The sequence below is a fragment of the Charadrius vociferus genome, unplaced genomic scaffold (assembly GCF_000708025.1).
Source record: "Charadrius vociferus isolate BGI_N301 unplaced genomic scaffold, ASM70802v2 scaffold529, whole genome shotgun sequence".
In the NCBI taxonomy this organism is placed as follows: Eukaryota; Metazoa; Chordata; class Aves; order Charadriiformes; family Charadriidae; genus Charadrius; species Charadrius vociferus.
The window spans coordinates 1,472,890-1,491,527 of record NW_009650172.1 but is presented as its reverse complement, the minus strand read 5'-3'; the positions used below and the strand labels follow the sequence as shown (position 1 = coordinate 1,491,527).

Sequence of the window (18,638 nt, the reverse complement as noted above, 5' to 3'; positions counted from 1 at the left end):
CAGGAGAGAATATTAATGTCTAAATAGCAAAAATAACTATTACATACAGTAGTCTGAACTGTAAATGATGTGCCAGAAGTACTTCTGCTTCAGTTCTACTTTTGCAACACTTGTATTGTGGCCTGCCTGGCCTCAAATTGAAGTTATTAAATTTTGCATCCAAAGAGTACTTGCTTTCACTTATTTAAATGCAGCCAAACTGATGAACAGAAAGTATGAAAAACTTCAGCTATAACCACCTCTACCTAGTAAACCTAGTGACTGAAGGAAGAACCTCTTCCCCTTGGAAAAACTCCAACATACTCTTGACTTGATAAAGCAAATCTAGACCTTTTTTATTTTTTTTTTTTTAAACAATTTGCCAAGACTGGAATGAGAGATAAATAGAAGGCACAACAATTTTGCTTTTTTTTATACAAATACAAACTAAACATGAAAAAAACTCCCTATTTCAATAAAAAATTTCACAAGTTCAGGAAAAGTGTTTTAAGAGTCAAGTTCTAGACATTTAAAACCTATCCCACAATCCAAAATTTTTGAAGTGGTAAAACAGTAGTTCGAATTCCTTTCCGTGATCACGTATCAAAAGAAAAAAGATTCTACGGATACCCATTATTCCACTTTTACAGCGCCACTAAGAGAAAGGTAAATGTCAATTTTTCAAGTGGCAATATGTCCGGACCAGAGGATGTTCATATGACCCTCAAAGAATAAAGCAATAGTTTTGTTTTTTCTGCCCTTGAAATACTTGTCAAGTACTATGTTTTCCTACAGGTTCTTGAACGCATGCATGTGAAATATTATTCCACTGACTGAAATGCACCCAAATTCAGTAGAAAGGGGGGAGAAAAAAGAAAAGGAAAAAAAAGAGACATTCCTTTAGGAAAGACCACTGGTACCAAAAAAATCCAGTCCGTAAGTTTGAGGTGAACAAGAAAATTCAGTTCTTTTCTTTTTAAAATTCACTTTTCCTAAAACGTTGTTCCACAAAGCTGGAATCTGGGACAAGGACTAGAAAAAAAAATAATCACAAAACCATAACACAAACAAAAAGGGGCCAAAATAGTATCAAACGTAGCAGTCTATAACAGGCTAGGGCCACATTCCAAGATACCCAAGGCTGAAATTCACAAATCTGCAGGAAAAAGGGTCTGCGCCACCATGTCAACATCCGTGATGCATTCACTGGCGTTGCCCGATCCCCCTTCCAGCTCCAAATCCTGGCTTCTGGGACATTCCTCCACGCGGAGGCCCTCGAATCCCACCTCCCAGCCCCCCACGAGTGCCTCCAGGTCCACGTGGTCTGTTGTCTCTGCGGTCACCCTCCCTGGCAGCTCGTGTTTTCTTCTCCTCCACATTCAGGCGCACCTCTCCCCTGAACATGATGGGCTGCAACAGAAGCAGAAAAGGTACTTTCATTAATGACTCACCAGTAACTCTTCAATGTCAAGCAGACTTCTGCACCCTTGTCTCATATCCTTCTCTCCATCAAAGCAGATTAAAATGTTTTAATGACTGGTTACTAGAAAATGGTGATAGTCAAACTGTGCATCCAGTCTTGTGCTTTACTGGAGAAGGTATAAAAAGGGTGTGAAAGAGTGACACTTGAAAAGCAATCTCAGGCTTAAGACTGAGCATCCCGATACCTTTTAGAAAAGGAACTGAACTATTAAGAGTAACCTACTTAAATTAATATGTGACAATTCACAGCCTGCCATCATGCAGAGTCCCAGTTGATTTTTCTTAGGGTATGAAGGATGTCAGATCCTCTCTGCCACCTTGCTATACAGGCCAGTGAAGTCTTTCCCTTAGGTGAAGCTCAATTTTTTAGAATTGCAGTGACACACGGTCGCTTGATTGTGGAAACCTCACGGCAGCAAGAACAGAGAGGAACAGGACTACAGCAACCCACAAACCTCACTGCAGACAAAAAGTTGAAGTCCGCAAGAACCCAAGAGCTACAGGAGTAAGGACTTGCTTGTTTCAAATTATTCCTGCAGTTGCATAACAAACAAAACCATGAAAACTATGATCCATCATTGGCGCAAGTACAATGCTTTCTCATAGATGAAAAGGCGAGCCATCCACTTCTACTTATAGAAGTAAAACAGATCTAAGAATGAAGCGCACTGCCCTCCTCCAGCCATCAGCTGCGCTGGACAAAGATCAAAGCATCACATTACAGGCTTGTTACCAACTCCAGTGCAAACTCCCACATTTCATATGAGGCAGCAGACATCACATTTAGTTTCTTTGGCTAATAGTCTACAAAAGCCTTTTAGACTCATTTATAACAAAGCTTATCCTGAAAGAAGTCCCACTGTTTCAGGACATCTTTGCGCCAATCATTGGTTCCATTTGCAAAGCAATACTTCACAAACAGAATTCAGCACTGTTCAAAGCAGGGTAGGAGGTATGTTGACTGCTTTTACAGGACTTAAGTCTCTATAAAAAAAAGTCTTAGTTCAGAAAACCATGCCCATCCATTACAATTTAAGCATTCGTGTGGGCTTACATAAAAAGATACATCAAATGCATGAGCTTTGCAAGCTTATAATGTATTCAAAGTTTAACTTGGAAGCCAGCATCCACTCTCTTCTCTGGCTCCAGTTACACTGAGTGGCACAGTTAAACAAGTAAAGGCCACAAATTCCTCAGCTGTGTGTGCCTTTGCTATTCCCTGGACATTAAGTTTGGCACTCAGCTCTGAGCTACCTCTCCCACCACAAGAGAGCTCACGAGTGAGCATTTCAAGCTTGGTTCAGCAAAAACTCAGACTAAGTTTAAGTCACTGCTGAAGGTGTTCACATATTGCTTGTGGCTAAGAAACTGCTTAAGGACCCATTGTCACTATACTACTTGTTCCCACACCATTTCAGGCCAAAGCCAAACAGATTTACTCAACCTACTTTTAGCACTGGTTTCAAATCACTTGTCTGAGACTAGCCTAGACCACGTTGGAACTGCTCAGCCCACAAGAGCAGGAAAACACTTAGGGAAGCAACTCTTTATCAGCATTCAGATCTCAAATCACCAGCTCCCTGCAAGAGCTTCTAGGGCTGCTGGGTTTCATATAGACTAACTCATCAAGCATTGCCACAAATGCTGCTGACATCCCACAGCTAAAGGTATCTAACCACATGCAATATCCCAAACTCAGACCGAATCTCAACACTTAAAAGTCTGCACTCAAGCTACCTTTCAATTTAAGAACAGAAATATGCTAGCAATACTGCTGTACAGTACAGAAGTAACGAAGAAAGGATGTCACTGTGTGGTTACAGGCTAGATTGTAAGCAAGCACACCACACAGCTGTTACGGTGCATCCAGATTTATTGCCTACCGCCCCACTGTACAGTCATGGGATGCATATTTTTGCATTAGTAAATCACTGTTAACACGCTGAGCAGGTACCTCCTGTTTTTTTTTTCCACCAGAAATTCTTTTCAACCTGCACACTAGTATAGCTTCTCCCTTTAACCTCTTCAACAAACAAGATTCTACTTGTCTAAAGGGTCAGACTCTCTACCTTGCCTTCCTGAAAGCTATTTACCTGCTTCCTGAGCGGAGCTCAGCAGCTTCCCATTGGTAAAAGGCTTTATAATGAGTAAATTCACATTCACCTAAGTTACAAACTACTTCAATGACAAGTGGCTCCATCCGTACAAATGCTGCACAAGCCTTGTTAATAGTAGGGGAAAAACATCCCACCCACTTTAAGACACTTAATAAAGGGCAAAGGGACCAAGTAGAATCTTTTCTTGTTAGAGTAATCTGAAAAACATTGCCTGTTATTAGCAGGCAAAAACCCACTGACTACAAGTTTATTTACCCTGTTGCTAAGGATCTTCTGAACTGGTTCAGGATCATCAAACACCACAAAGCCAAAATTGGGGAGTTTTCCACCACTGTTGATGCGGAGTTCAACAACATTGCCATAGCCTGCAAGAGAAAATCCAAGTTCTTGGGTCATACATTAGAATGCTCTGTTGACCACGCTTATGGCAGCAACCCCCACACCCTGAGAAAATAGCAAAGCAACTAGCTTACTTTGGAAGAAGTCTTTAAGTTCAGTTTTATCAACATCGTGGGGAAGGTTCCCAACAAACAGCTGGTGACTGTCCGGGTATCTCACAATCCGTCTAGTTTCCACGTCACCTTGTTCACCCTCACGAACTTGAACAGAAAAGTAAGACTTGTTTAAGAAAAGCCAGTCATCGCAACAAACAAAAACCAAGTCACCATCAGAATTAGCACCTTATAAAAGAATCAGAATTCACACTCTGTTTATCTGTTCATTTATAAATAAGGCAAGCATTCTACACAAGCAAGTTTGTAGCTGTTTGCTTTTTATTAGCTGACTGAAGCCAAACACTTGAGTAGAAACCTGGATGCTTCAATAGAATGCTAGTGAATGCCAGACATTCAGACCAAGATCATCTAAAATAACCATATCGACAAAAGCAGAAGTCATTCACTTCCTGACAAAATTAACAAGCTTTAAAAAGCCTTCATCATCATATTGTTTCCCCAAAGCCATCTAATAGCAAAAAGCCAACAGTCTACTCTTTGTAGCTTCTCTTACTTGGTCTAGGGCCCCTCTGTGGTGGGATGCTTGTTCGTTGCTCCCTCACTCGCTGATCCCTCTGAGGTCTCTGAGGTGGGGTCTGAGATTCAGGCTTTGCCTCAGGGCGGGGCTGTATAAATTCAAAAGGGAGTTAAGAGGAAAGAATCAGACATGACAGTAGGATTCAGCTTTTAAGATCTCGCTATCAAGTTGAGATACAGGGAAGAGGTCATAGTTCTTTCCACCTGTGACTACAATGCATGTTAAATCATGTTGGGTTACATGTTGAAAGCAAACGTGTCACTTGACTAAGTTAGAATTTCAAAGTCATCCCATTCACAGTTACATACAATAAAGTGTGTCTGCGCAAAGTGCAGTGGCAGTTACACAGACAGATTGTATTAAAACTCATTCATGACAAAACCTCATTCAGGAATAGGCAGTGGAAAAAAAATTTAGAGTCGCCTCTTGTTAAGAGGGTGCAATCATTTTAGATGGCAGATACATTCAGCACTCACACGGACACTTTTTCCTCCATGAAAAACAATTCCTTTTCAACCCAAAGCCAAAGAATAACGCTTTTATGAAGTCTACCGTGAAAGGCCAAATTTGAAAGTCTTTGGAGTCTGAGTATTCAGACCATAAGCGAGTAGATTTCACTACACTTTTTCCCTCATCTCAGTTTACCGTCAACAGTTTAGCACTTAAACTTCTCTAGGTGCTGGATTCCTACCTGTGAGACTGGTACTTTCACAACATGAGGTGGTATTCCTGATACTGGAACAGCTCCACTGGGAGGGAGGTTCTTACTAGTTACTGATGCCCAGGAAAATGTCTAAAAAAATTTTAAAAAAGATTGTAACTCAATTCCAAATACTTTTATCCTTCTGAAATATATTTCTGATAGTACACCTGAAAGACACAGGATAACAGTAACAATTTTACCCTGTCCTTGAAACCCTGGATCCAGCCACTAGCAGTTTCCTTACAACTTCCTTCACATCATTTCAATTCAAAAGAATTTAACATAATGGCAAGACAGTCACACTTCCACCCTATCTCCAAATTCCATGTAGAGTTGAAATAAGACACAGAAGTGGCTGAAGACCAAGTATCACATCAAGGTTAACTAAAGCATTGGTTTTCTGAGTACCCATTTGAACACTTTCACTTCCCTTAATACTGATGAGTAGCAAAAATCCCCAGGTAGAAATAAAGTCACATTTCGCTCACTTTCCTCATTTAGCATGCTGGTTTGAGTCTGTTCAGAATCTCAGCATCTCTGTTTACAAAGAATCTTGAGACTCTCACTGCTGCCACAGTTCCCACACCTACCAAATATACAAAGCCCCACCTTAGCGCCTAGTATTTTAGCCAACTACTTACTAGCAAGAATTTCAACTACCTGTCATGGTATAGGAACTAATTGGGAGGAGGCAACTGAACATGAGAAGAGTAATTTGGGCAGAGGAAAAAAAACTACAAAGCATTTGAACACTACTAATTCCAGATATTCTTCATCTTGCCAGAGAGACGATCATGCTCTGTAAAATGACAGGAGAGTCAAACATACTGATGAAACTCCCGTAGCATAGAAAACAGCCATCCATTGTCATTACCCTGGAGTCCTCTTGCACTGCAGGAGCTGGATCAGCAGGAGCTGGAGAAGGACTCTTTTCCACAGTCTCTTCTGGAGCAGACTCCTCTAATACCGGCTCAGATTTTTCTTCCTGAGCTTCTGGTTCAGGTTCCTGTTCAGGTTCCGGCTCTGGCTCAGGCTCTGCCTCAGCAGCCGTCTCTTCCAGGTGTTCCTCAATATCATTGCTATTAAACAGCACCACAAAAAAAGCAAAAAAAAAAAGTGGTATTGTATCCGATTCCATTGTTGGGTGGCTAGGAATGTTACTTGTCCAATACAGAAGTCAGGTATATCACATTCGAGAGGAACAACAAGGCTAATCTGTCTAAATAATGCCACATTGCACAGAGATGCAAGTGTCACATAGTTACACTATAAAGCAGCAAAAGCATTACATCTACTGAAAATCCAGAGTCTCTGTGTTCAGCCTAATAACACTTTGGTTTCAGCCTCTCAAACAGAAATCTTTTGACTGTCAAAGAGGAAAATCATGAGTAGCAATAAATTCAAATGACCTGTTTTACAAGCAGTCTGTATTACACAACATCTGACTTCATCTACTAAGACATTATTACCTGACAGCCTGCTCGTAATAAGCACCAGTATCATCAGGAACAGCCTCAGGTGTCTGCTGTCTTTCCTCAGGTTCCTCCCCTTCCTCCTCTGATTCTAAATTAATTTAGAAAAAGAAAAATACACCACACATCTTAAATACTCAGTTCTAACACAAGGCATCTTCTACAGCACACAGGTAAAGTCTCTGCTGAAGAGCCCATGTGAAGCACTATCATGATGTGACACGAAACAGACATTCCCTTATACTTCTGCTATCACTTTCAGTTACTTGGTTTTGACCAAGGTCAAACAACATGTTCTAAATGCTTCAGAGAAGCATATTTGTGGCCCATAAATCCTGAATGCTACTGCTAAAATAAGTCTTACAGTTGTTTATTAAAACAAGAATATGCCAGAAAAATAACGACCATCTAAATGTCACAACTCCTTGCTGGAGTGCAAGGAAACTACAGGCAATGAATTAACCTAGAAGAACATTAAACTTTAATGCTGATCTGCCTTCTCCAGCAAGATGGTTTCCTCTGGTCTGGGAATGGAGTGTCATTATAGACCCAGAAACAAATATCAGTAGAACCATCCAAAAAATTCCGGCTACTTACCCTCTGGAGGCTCGGTATCAGAGTCACCAAAAACCTCATCTTGGTAGCGGAAGATATCGTTGTGGACATAAAACTTGTTTGCAACAGAACCCTAAAAGCAAATCAAAGGGAGGAACCAATTTAATTACATCAATTGCAGTAATGTAAACATTGAAATAATGAGAAAAGAACAGATTGAGCAAATCATCCTTCCCATGTAAGACTAATCCTAAGTTGCCTCCTTCAACAAGAGGCATGTTATTCAGGGGGGGGGAAGGAAGAAAAGATGCATCATACTAGCAAGTCAAGTATGCATAGAACTAGAAAAAAAAAAATCGCATTAGTGCTTTTAATTCCAACAGTTCACAACACTGAAGAAGCAGGAGCAAGAAATTTCTGGGGTCTAAAGTATCAATTCTTAGCTTCAAGTCAAACTGAAAGATACAGTGACCTTGCAATCCTCCTTTTTTCACTATCATTTTCAATTATGTGAACTGCTTTGTTCAAAAAAGGTGTCTATTTAAAAAGCCACCTCAAATGCTAAGTCAGCACTTTATACAAAGTCTGGAACCCATGTCTTCACACGACAGGAAACAGTTTCCTCTTTCTACTAGTTCTTTTCAATAAGAGGACCGGTTGCTAGGAGGGCAAGTCAAAGTTACAATAAAAAAAAATTTAAAATGCTTAAGAAAATATATACATTGCACATACCTAGTAGCCTAAAGTTAAGATTTTTACAACTGTAATTATGATATCCGAGATCAACATAAGACCATATAGAAATAGTGTAGTTTCCTCAGGAATGTGCAGAACATTACTGCTGAATTTTGTGACAAACTACCGTCCCAGTCTAACCCTTCAGATTCCAGCACTGAACCAGACAGGCCTCGTTAATCCTGACATGATATTAGAAGCACTGTAATAATGCTAGCACTCAAAACCGCATACCTCAGGTGCAAGTACAAATGTTTGCATGAATCTGCGCACAGGCTGCATGTTATTGGAGAGCTCTCCCATCACCTGGACTACAACACCATCGTTGAGAGTAGCATGGGCATCCACATGACGAATCTTCGTGTGGCAATCCTTGAAGTTTAATGACAGCACCTTCTTGTGGATGTCCTATGGAAGAACAGTATACAGATTACACTGCAGAAACCATTTCTGTTAAGTTATCTTTCAAAGAAAGCAAAAACATAAAACACTGTTTCAGAACACATTCCCTAACTCTACAGGGAAAGCTTGGCAGCATGCTCTTGAAGTTTGCTTTGCAAGCAATTTTACATTGTGAACTTTATTAAAGGAAGCACATCTCAACTAACTATTGCTGTTTACAGTTAAGACAGTTCTCGCTCCCTGGGTTTTTGGGGCTTATTTTGGTTTTTCATTTGTTTGGGTTTTTTTGTTTTACACAAAGCACTTGGAGAAAGGGGGATGAATCACAGCTGGATGTGTGTCTTCTCAACCACAAAGGTGACAAAAAGGAAGGAAAGAACAGTAAGGTTTAAGTACTTACAGATTGCCCATAGACTGCATCAGCTGGTTTTCCATTGGAATCCAATCCACCATGGACATAGGAAGAGTTCTTTCCATAAAACCTGTTGGAAAGAAATATTTTAAAAATAAGCTTTGTTATGCAAGACCATTGAGCCTCAATATTAGCACTAGGAATAACATACTCTCAAGCAAGTTTTCCGACCAAATTATTGTAATACAGCCATACAATTCCATAATCCTGTTAGCGACTTGGGGGTAGTGGTGGGCTGATCAAAGGGGAAAATGCAACATTCTGTGTAAGCTGTAGCATTCAGAGGTGTCAGATACCCAAGCACTAATAGCCAAAAGCAAAGTCTCATAGAAGCTAGACGATCCCATCCAATTCCATTCTTCCCTTTCTGCACAAGGTCCCTAAAGCAACATAGTACCCTGAACACCCAGGATGCTGAAGGCTTCCCCTCACATACTGGTTTAAAGCTTGAGCAAGGAGCAATGGTACTTTTTTTTGTTCATCTACAGTAAAGAAAGTACTGCAGGTAAATCTTCCATTTTATAATTGAAGCATTACAAGCTAAAGTGTCGTAAACATCATGAGACCGCATTCTATTGGCAGATAAAAGACTACAACAGAATTCCATAGCAGACTAAACTTTCCTCTGACCCAAATGGACAAGGTCAGCTGTCCACCTAATTGCAGAAATACTATGAATAAGTGTTCCTGAGACTGGAAGCAGGCAGATTTCAGAAATTGTCTAGCTACTCAAAGCACAGCAAACCAAACCATATCTTCAAAAATAATGTTAGTTGTAGCAACATAGGATACCTGTCAAATCAAACAGGACCAACTTGTTTAGATAACAGACTCTAGTTTGCTGCACATTCATAATTTCTCTGATTTTCCTTAAAGAAAGAGCTGCTGGTATGATTAAGACATACCAATATATAAGCATACAACATTTTCAATGTTTTCCCCCCCGTATTCAGGGGGCATTGTACCGAGACAAACTACAAAAATGCTTAAGTAACATTTCTCCAACTGTTATTTATATTGATTACAACTAGAAGTAGCAACCAACATACTTTTGATTTACATTTTTTCTTCTTTTTTTTGCTTAGAATACATGTACAGCAGCATTTCAGTAACAAACAGCAGCTATTTAAAGATTTCCTGTAATCTTTATTATCCATGTTTTAACCCAGCTGATCTAAACTGAAAGCAAACTACACCCAGAGTCTGTCTTGAGTAAATCAAAATTTTACATGTCCAAATTCAGCGAGCCAAGATGGTAATAAGCTTATCCACCAATTTTAACACGCAAATTAAGAAACTGACACAGAAAAACAGATCCTAAAGTGAAACAGAGCTTTACCTGTGCAAATAGTCAGGTGCTTGATTCAGCAGAGTATAGTACTGCCTCACAAATTCCCGCCCGACCAGCAGGGGACTTGGCTTCTCCATCACCATTTCTTTGGTCAACTGAAAACTATGGAAAAAACAAAAGCTTCATAAAACACAAATATTTTACATTGCTGTTCACGTACTTATAGCATAAGCCGCATAATGACAGTAGAAAGCACGCACCAAACCCCATTAGCAGTTTTACCACAGTAAGCAGTTTAACCAATGTGTTTTCAGAGTCATCAGGCTGGTGCTGAGGAGAAGACTGCTGGGTACCAAACCAGCAGGGGGAGAGGCTGCATGGGCAAGGGAGACTACCTCATAACGTGCCAGCATTTAATCATCCTACATACCACCAGTAAAAAGCCAGGTGGCAAGCAAGTATGGTTCTTCAAGAGGATTTGTTAAGTGGTTAAGTCATTTACAGTCATCCAAGTTCTACTTACCTCACTTGACTTCACAATCAGAATTAAAAGTCAGATGTTCTAAGGCAAAGCCTGTGCTAGTGTATTAGGGGCATTTTTAAAAGGTCAGGACAAGTCTATTTTTATCAGCAGTGCAGCACTCCTTGCTTGTGAGTGACAAGCTCTGTAGAGGAATATCGGATTATATTAAAATTGTTATGCCACAAATAAATGCATGGTGCTCTTTCCTTGCTTCCACCAAACTCAGCAAGTAGCCCCTCACTTAAATCCAGAGGGCCAGTCAAATGAACAGTACTGCCCATACCTAGGCCCGCGGACAAATCGATCTAGGTACCCTCTACTTAATTACTATGGATCTGTAAGTTTCAAAAAGCAGGTCTTTGCAGGTAGCTTACACAATATGTATATCTTCAGTCCAACCCAAAGCTCATTCCTGTGTTTCCTTGCTTTCAAATACTCATACACACTATTCAAACTCACACAAAATAGATTCAAACTGGTAGGGAAAAACTGATACCAGAGCATATTCTTGCTTCCTAGTACAGAAAGAAAAATAGATTTTCTGCTTTATACTCAATTATACCAATAAGTAGCAGAATGGGTGTTTAGTGAACAGTTTTGCTGTTGATATATGACAGACTATATATATATAATTTGATAGCTAGTTTTCCTTCAACTATTCAGGTCCTGTAGTGCTGATAGCACTTCTGCTAGCCCTTTACTATCTGCAGCGAGTCAAAGCAGACGCTAACCAAGAGGGCATTAGAAGACCACATGCAGCAACTGAAAGAATTTTCTCCCCATTACTGACCCCGAATCCCTTACCCTGCACAACACCTTCCCAAAACATATGGTATGCAAATCCAATATGCACATATTTCAGGTGTGCCATGCAAGTCAAACCAAATACACTACTGACTTGAGCCCTCTAAAAAGAAATTCAGGAGCCATCATTTACTTATCTGCTTTTACTTAAGACCACGCAAGTAGAAATAGCTCCAAGAAGTGACGACATCAACTAAAAAAAGGAAGTCAAACTAAGCAGTCCTCTAGCACAGACTAATCCAGATGGAGTCTGCAAAGTTCATGCCTAAGCAGTTATGTTAGGACAAGCTTTCTCTAGTCACCATACGTAACAGCATCCTATATCCTGGGTAAACAGAGTTACCCAGAACAAAGCAAGGGGGAAAGGAAAAAAAAAAAACCAGACTGCCTCTCCTTATAACTGTACTAAGCCTTGTTCCAGTTCATCCAAGAATACTGTTTGACACCTCCATTACATTTGCTGAATTTTGGAGCAGTCCTTTAAATGCTAAGAACTGACAATAGACTACAACTTCAAAAGACAGAGGTGACCTACCAGGTTAGTGTTATTATGGTGAGTTTCCAATGCATATAAGCCTGCAAAGGAAGTTACAACCACACTGCTGGATGTACCAGGAATGCAAAACAGAAGCTTCAAACCCCAAAGGGAAGAACATACAAGAAAAAGCTTTATCTGAGACACCAGCTTCCATGTTGTCTAAGTCCAAATCAACATGGCAAATTCCTTACATCTCAAACTGTGGTTTAACACCCAACATACTGGAATCAAAAGACACGAGGCAATGTTTATCCATATTGACAAAACCTACAAATAAAATATTTGAGGATGTGATCACACCCAAACTCCCAGCAATGGTCAGCATGCACTGCATCCAGCTTAGTCAGACATACAGTACACAAATCCCTACGCTGGGAGGTATGCAGTTTAAGGTTCAAAACAGATGATATAACTAGAATGCTATTAACAAGACAACAAGAACTGCTATACTTTTGCATGCATTGATGTGTTTTTCTCTGCTTTTAACACCCCACACACACACTTTTTTGACCTTAAGTTTAAAAATAAAATAAATGCAAAGCCTACCCATTCTGTTTTTTAAATGCACTTTTTGTAAGTTTAAGTACAGGGGAGAAACATCTGACAGGCTCCAGAGGATGTGTACGCGTGAGTGCTTGCTCTTTCAGTAGGAAGTGTGTGTGCACCACCACCATGCAAGGAAATGTTACTTACGTGATAACATACAGACAGGATAAGACCAAACGTAACTCAGAAATCAAAAAAGCTTTTCAATACATTCAGCAGCTTTCAGCTGTTCAAGGATATTTTCAAGAGTCAACCGTGCAGAAAGAAAGTGATACTCCTTGCTGTGAGCCAGACCCAGCCATGTGCTCAGATTCTGCAGAACACTTTCATTTTAGTAACTTCCCAGTTATCTGTGGTTTTGCAGAAGCCTTCAAATTGTAAGCGTAATGTATTACAGATATAGATGTCCAAGACCAAGCAGTGTGAAGTGACAAAAACCTCAAAAATATTAACTTGGCTGCCTTCTAGTGCATGCTAAATTAGATCCCCACAAAACATTATCAGATAAGAAAAAACATCACAGGTAAAGAAAGCTTAAGTTGTGGGTACCACTGCTGATTTCCCCATTTAACTTTGTTTCCTGTCAAGCACTTGTGAAGCTCTGTCATTATAAGGGGCAAGATGACCTTAAAGCAGTGGGAGTTGAAGTGGCAGACAGACAAGACCTTCACTTTTAGATCCAGTTGGCTTAACTGACAATTCAAGACTTAATTGCTCCACAACAGTTAAAAAACTTGCCTCTGTACTGCAAGTTTTAGAAAACTGGTTCTACCATATCTCCAACAAACATTGTTTGAGTACGACAAGACCTCTATATAAAAGAGCATACACGTATTCCTTGTTCACTCTTCTGTTTTTTTCTTTTTTGGGGCAGGTGGTGCATTTAATTTCTTTGTAAAGACTAGTTTCCCCTGGAATTTAAGCTTATTCCTATAGATGTCAATAGGCAGGTTACTCTGTTAAGTGCTGAATCAGGCTTTTCTAGAAGCAATTGAAAATAATTCTCAGAATACAAGTGTGCAAAGCTTGACCTCCTCACATAATGGTAAACCGTTACCTGTAGCACTTAAGTCTGAAAGAGGTTTTGGTGCATGAGCTGTTGAGATTTCTCTTCTTCACTGAAAGAGTCCTCACCTGTATTAACCCACTAGCATGTCACAGAATCACAGAATAGTTTGGGTTGGAAGGGACCTTTAAAGGTCACCTAGTCCAACACCCCTGCAATGAGCAGCATCTTCTGAACTGTCCCAACACTGTATTAAAGAATCAGCACAAGCCCCTTTCAGTATATGTCTGTTGTATCTACATGCCAAAAATCAAAGGACTTCCCTACTGCTAAGGGTGAAAAATCAGAACTAACTCTTAACATGGAAAGAGGAATAGCAGAGTACCCAGTTCTCATTAAGCTGATCTGAAAAGAAATGGGAAAAACCTTTACATGACCTAATCAGAGGACGACAACAATCTGTTTTTACTCCTTCTGCACCTGCTGCTACACTGCCAGTTGCCATCTGTTCTTGTTCTCCAGCCAGCACAACCTGAATGATAGAAGCCAAGCACCTCCAGAGAGATTATTTGCTCCCTACCACTCATGAGCAATTCATTACTCCACTATTCCTTGACCTAAGAATAACTGCAAATATACACTGCATTTCTACTGCACAGAACATAATAGTACCAAATGCTCAAACTGTCACTACATCACTACATTACTTCTGGTAGAAGCTTACGCACACATTTTCACATCGATTACAATAGTGATGGAAGGGTGAAAATTGACAGCAAAAGCTGAAAATCAGATGATTTAAGATTCATTCATAAACATGCATTCACTTTGCTCCATATATGTAAAAAAATTTGAATAATTCAAATTATAAAAAAATATATATACACTAGAACTATTCTGCAACATAACTGAGCCCTTTCCTTAAGCCAAGAGACTTACGGGAAGACAAATACCTCCTTTACAGTGGTTATCACCTGGCTGGTGGAAAATTCCACCATCTGTCACAATGCTCCTACTTGGCAGAAAAATCAATGCTAGGCCCTGAATTTCTAAAGTACTGTTATGTAAATTAGAGCCATTTATGTAAATTCTGTATTAGCAAATTTAGATTTAGGTCCACTAAATCCATTAGTATTCAGAAAAACATGAGACTCAAAGAAGACCTAACAGCTACCATTGGTTAGTACTTTCTCACCAAACTGCTACACAGTGAAAGTGAACTAACCATTCCTGTCTCAACTCAAACTTTTAGTTTTGTTTGGGTTTTGTTGGGTTTTTTTTGTTGTTTTGTTTTGGTTTTTTTTAAATCAGACAAGGAGTTTAGTCTGAATCTTTTTTCTACTACACTTCCTACACATAACAGAAGTCTCTCTAACGTACATCATACAGGCTCTCAAGACAGCCAGTGGCTGCAGAACCCACTTAGCCTGATATAATAAGCCAGGGGACCGGACTCCATTGAAATAAAACTTCCAAGTCAGAAAATCTCAAACTTCACTTCCTAAGTGTGTGTCAATTTTAAACATCTGTCAAGAAAAAATGTCAGTACTAACAGAAAGGTAAGTTAAAATTTGCATTAATCAAAGCATATTCTGAACAGGCCACCGTTTGTTTTTTAACATTATCCTTATGCCTTTGTTCTCTACTATCTTCACCTCCTTATTTTTGACTTGTATTTCAATACAAGAAACAGTCTCAAAAAAATCCAAAGTTACTACAATGGATTATAGTTCTGTTTGACTGGAATATTACAGAGCAGACTCAGGAAACAACCCTACAGCAGTTCACACTCTCTTTTGGCTATTCGTGTGCTATAAGGTGCCTCATCTCATACTACATTTCTGCCCATCTCTACAAATTAGTAGAGTTTACAGGGTACCAAAACAGTTGTGTTTCCCCCCCATCCTTTTCATTACAGGTTTAATTGACTAAGATCTTCTCAGAGAGCTGTTACGGTTTTTAACCTAACCGGCTTCTATGAAATACAATTCAGATCTTTCATTTCTACAACTTTACCTCTAACCATACAAAAGCAACTTTGACAGCATGATTGATGTGTTCCCCAGATTAAGATATTTTTCCCCTCTAAACCAGAATGTCAAACTTTTCATACAACTACTCCCTCATTTTGTTAGCAATTAATTCCTTAACATAGAAAGGCTTTGAAAACTTAAGAAATATCAGAGAAGCCCACATGAAAAAGAGGTGTCCATACCCAAGTACATCACACTACGAAGCTGGCAAACAGCAATTTTGCTGGGCATTAAAGGTCTGGTCAATAGTTAATAGGATTGCGTAATTAAGTGTCATTTGGGATTTCTCCAAGTTGCTTAGCAACAGGTGAGCATGTTCAAAGCCACAAACCATTTATCCATCTATCTGGAGTAACCAACACTAGAAGCAGTTACTACTGCTGCTTTAGACATGAACAAAATTAGCCAGTAGAAATAAAATAACGAAGAAAACTCCTAATATGCCTCCAACAGACACGCTATAGATTAAAAGTTAAACAACAAAAGCAAGACAACTCCAATTACTTCCAACTCTCCATACATTTCACACAGCTAGCATCTGCTAGTACTGCTGACTAAGTGAAAAAAGAGAAGCTGGTACCTGCGTGAACTATGATACAAAACATTACAGAGGGAACAATGAAACACAAACAAGCTAAACTTGCATTGCTAGGCAAATTCCAGTGCCCATCTCAACTAGGGATTTATATCATTACACCAGCTTGCTCTCAAGTAGAAAGAGTAACATAAACCTTTCCAGTGAAATGCATATTTAAAACACTACAAGATATCAGATACACTGAGATGCAAGATACCCTTCTTATTTTAATACAGCCTTAACTATCTGAGGGGAAAAGAAAAAAAAAAGACCCAGTTGACCCCAAGCCTAAATTATGAAGCGCTGAAAAAGCACCTCAAACAGGTGGGCCACTAGTCTCCTTTAAAATACAGGTCTCTTTACCTGCCTCCCACTGGATACAGGAGTAGACAACGTCACAGAGAACAGTGTCACAGCAATACAGCCTGTATTTTGTGCAGAAGCCATTAGAGCTACCTGCCTGCAGCCAGTTCAACTTTTCTCTATTTTGACAGACTTGGAGGGCAAGTACTCTGTTTGAAAGAAGCTTTCTTAAAGATAGCACTGTTTCACAAAAGGCAAGATACTTGGAAGCCAGAGCCTGAAAGCTGAGTGATGGGATAACTTAAGCAATGAATAATGAAATATTTGAAGATCGAATTGGAACAAGATGTGAGGTTACCAGGACTCAACTCTTACCAGTATCTTCTGGAAATATTAAGATAGTCCATATTGGACTATCTTACACCCCACACATATCCACTAGGAACTAGGAAGAAGCAGATACTCCCCAACCAAGACCAGAGCAGCGTGAAGTGCTAGACACATCATGCAGACAGAGGCACCATTATTAATAATCTTTAAAACCAACACCTAACAAAACATGGAGCTGGATCATCAAACTTAAGACAGCCATTCTCCATTCACTACAGTGCCTAGTGTCTACTGTCGGACAGCCACACAACATGCAGAGACAGGTAGTGCCTCAGCTCATAAGGTACTTGAGGTGTTACAAGGAGATAAATCCAAAAAAGATAATCATGCAGCAACCAGAATGCTGCATCCTTGGGCAAACAGCTTTCTCTGTGCTCAATTATCCTGATGCCACAGAAAAGCATAGCAATACCTGAACCCCTTTCTGAAGCTCTTTGAGGCATACTGATGAGGGACACTATACAAGAGCTGGACCTTACACCACCATATGGTTAAAAAAAATATCAAATTAGAAGCTTAACTGTTTTCTAATCAAAGTATCCAAGCAATCAATCCAAATTTAAGCACAAGAAAAACATTTTCATTATAAGATTAAAAAAAATAATTAAGAATTCAACACTGCCCATGTTAGTACTGAAAAGCCCCTCTGCTTGCCAGTGGCAGATGGGAAGCCTTACTCAGCAGCACCGTGCAGCCCTTTAAACACTGTAAGAATACAAATAAACAAACCACAAATTGCTGCAGAAGAGCTGTCATTCTAGAAGTCAGCCTGTGTTTTTCCTAACAAACTTAAATGTGATCCACAAGTTGATGGATATGATGGAGTCTGCCAGTTTGTAGACAAAATTCAGTGCGTCTTGTATTGTTCAGCTCTGCCAAGCAAGAAAGAGACGAACTGAAGATTTCCACTGCTACTATTCAGAATCAAAAAAAACAACAGTGATCATTTCAGAGAAAGGTAATTTCTAGCTCAAGAGCAGAGAAACAAAACACAAAGACGACTACCTAAGGTGAAAGTTAAGCTAGTTAAGACCAGCATCTGTACCTGTACAGTAAGGAATGTTCATCTGAGGAAGGAAAGATACTAGATACTATTCCTATAATTAGGAGCATAAAGGTCCACCTACTGCCCCAAAACAAACAGAAAACTAGATCTTGTTTAAAAGGGGAGAAAAAAGAATCTAACCTAGAAGAATCTTAAGAGTTTGGTATTGAAGGTAAGTTATATCACAAGAGTTTCTCATCAAGTTGTTCTTCTTGGATTCTCCCTCTAAACACTTTGCTTTCCCTGACCACCAGGCCTATTTTGGTGTGGGTTTGGGTTTTCTGTTTTTTTCTTTATTCCTTTTTAAAGCAGTCTCCACTGGCTTCCAGTTTTCTACTTTGTATCACACAATCATCACTTCTATTCAGCAACACAGACACTAGCAATACAAAGAGAGGGAGGATAGCATTTCTGCAGAAGCAGCGTAAGCATTTGAGTCCTTGCTTCGAATTAGCAGCAAGAAACAGGATTTATTGAAAGTAAGTGTTTGTAACAGCTGCCCTAAGCCCATGACCCAGCAAGGGTCACCTTTAGAGCCAAATATCTGGAGTTCACCTTTAAGACTGCAGCTAAGGTATTTAGCATTACTTTTTGGAAAGTTTTGCTGCACTGCGCCACAGGAGAAAAATATTCAAACTTAGAAGATATGTTAGAAACTTAAATACATAAGTTTTTCATACATTACAAAAAAGA

General features: G+C 39.6%; 1 protein-coding gene across 3 annotated transcripts; it reads right to left on the bottom strand.

Annotated features, from left to right (window-relative positions):
* Positions 1-310: 310 nt before the first annotated feature.
* Positions 311-10,338, bottom strand: G3BP1 (GTPase activating protein (SH3 domain) binding protein 1). 3 transcript variants are annotated; one of them, XM_009892602.1, is made up of 11 exons: positions 10,229-10,338; positions 8,878-8,959; positions 8,310-8,483; positions 7,383-7,473; positions 6,783-6,876; positions 6,188-6,392; positions 5,302-5,403; positions 4,587-4,698; positions 4,052-4,177; positions 3,834-3,964; positions 311-1,389 (listed from the first exon to the last, which is right to left on the bottom strand). In XM_009892602.1, the coding sequence occupies exons 1-11, from the start codon at positions 10,321-10,323 to the stop codon at positions 1,183-1,185; spliced, it is 1,419 nt and encodes a 472-aa protein (XP_009890904.1). In that variant the 5' UTR covers positions 10,324-10,338; the 3' UTR covers positions 311-1,182. The 3 variants fall into 3 exon arrangements, with proteins under 3 accessions (XP_009890904.1, XP_009890905.1, XP_009890906.1); XM_009892603.1 differs by having other exon boundaries at positions 3,834-3,943; XM_009892604.1 differs by lacking the exon at positions 5,302-5,403 and having other exon boundaries at positions 3,834-3,943.
* Between the last annotated feature and the right edge of the window lie 8,300 nt (positions 10,339-18,638).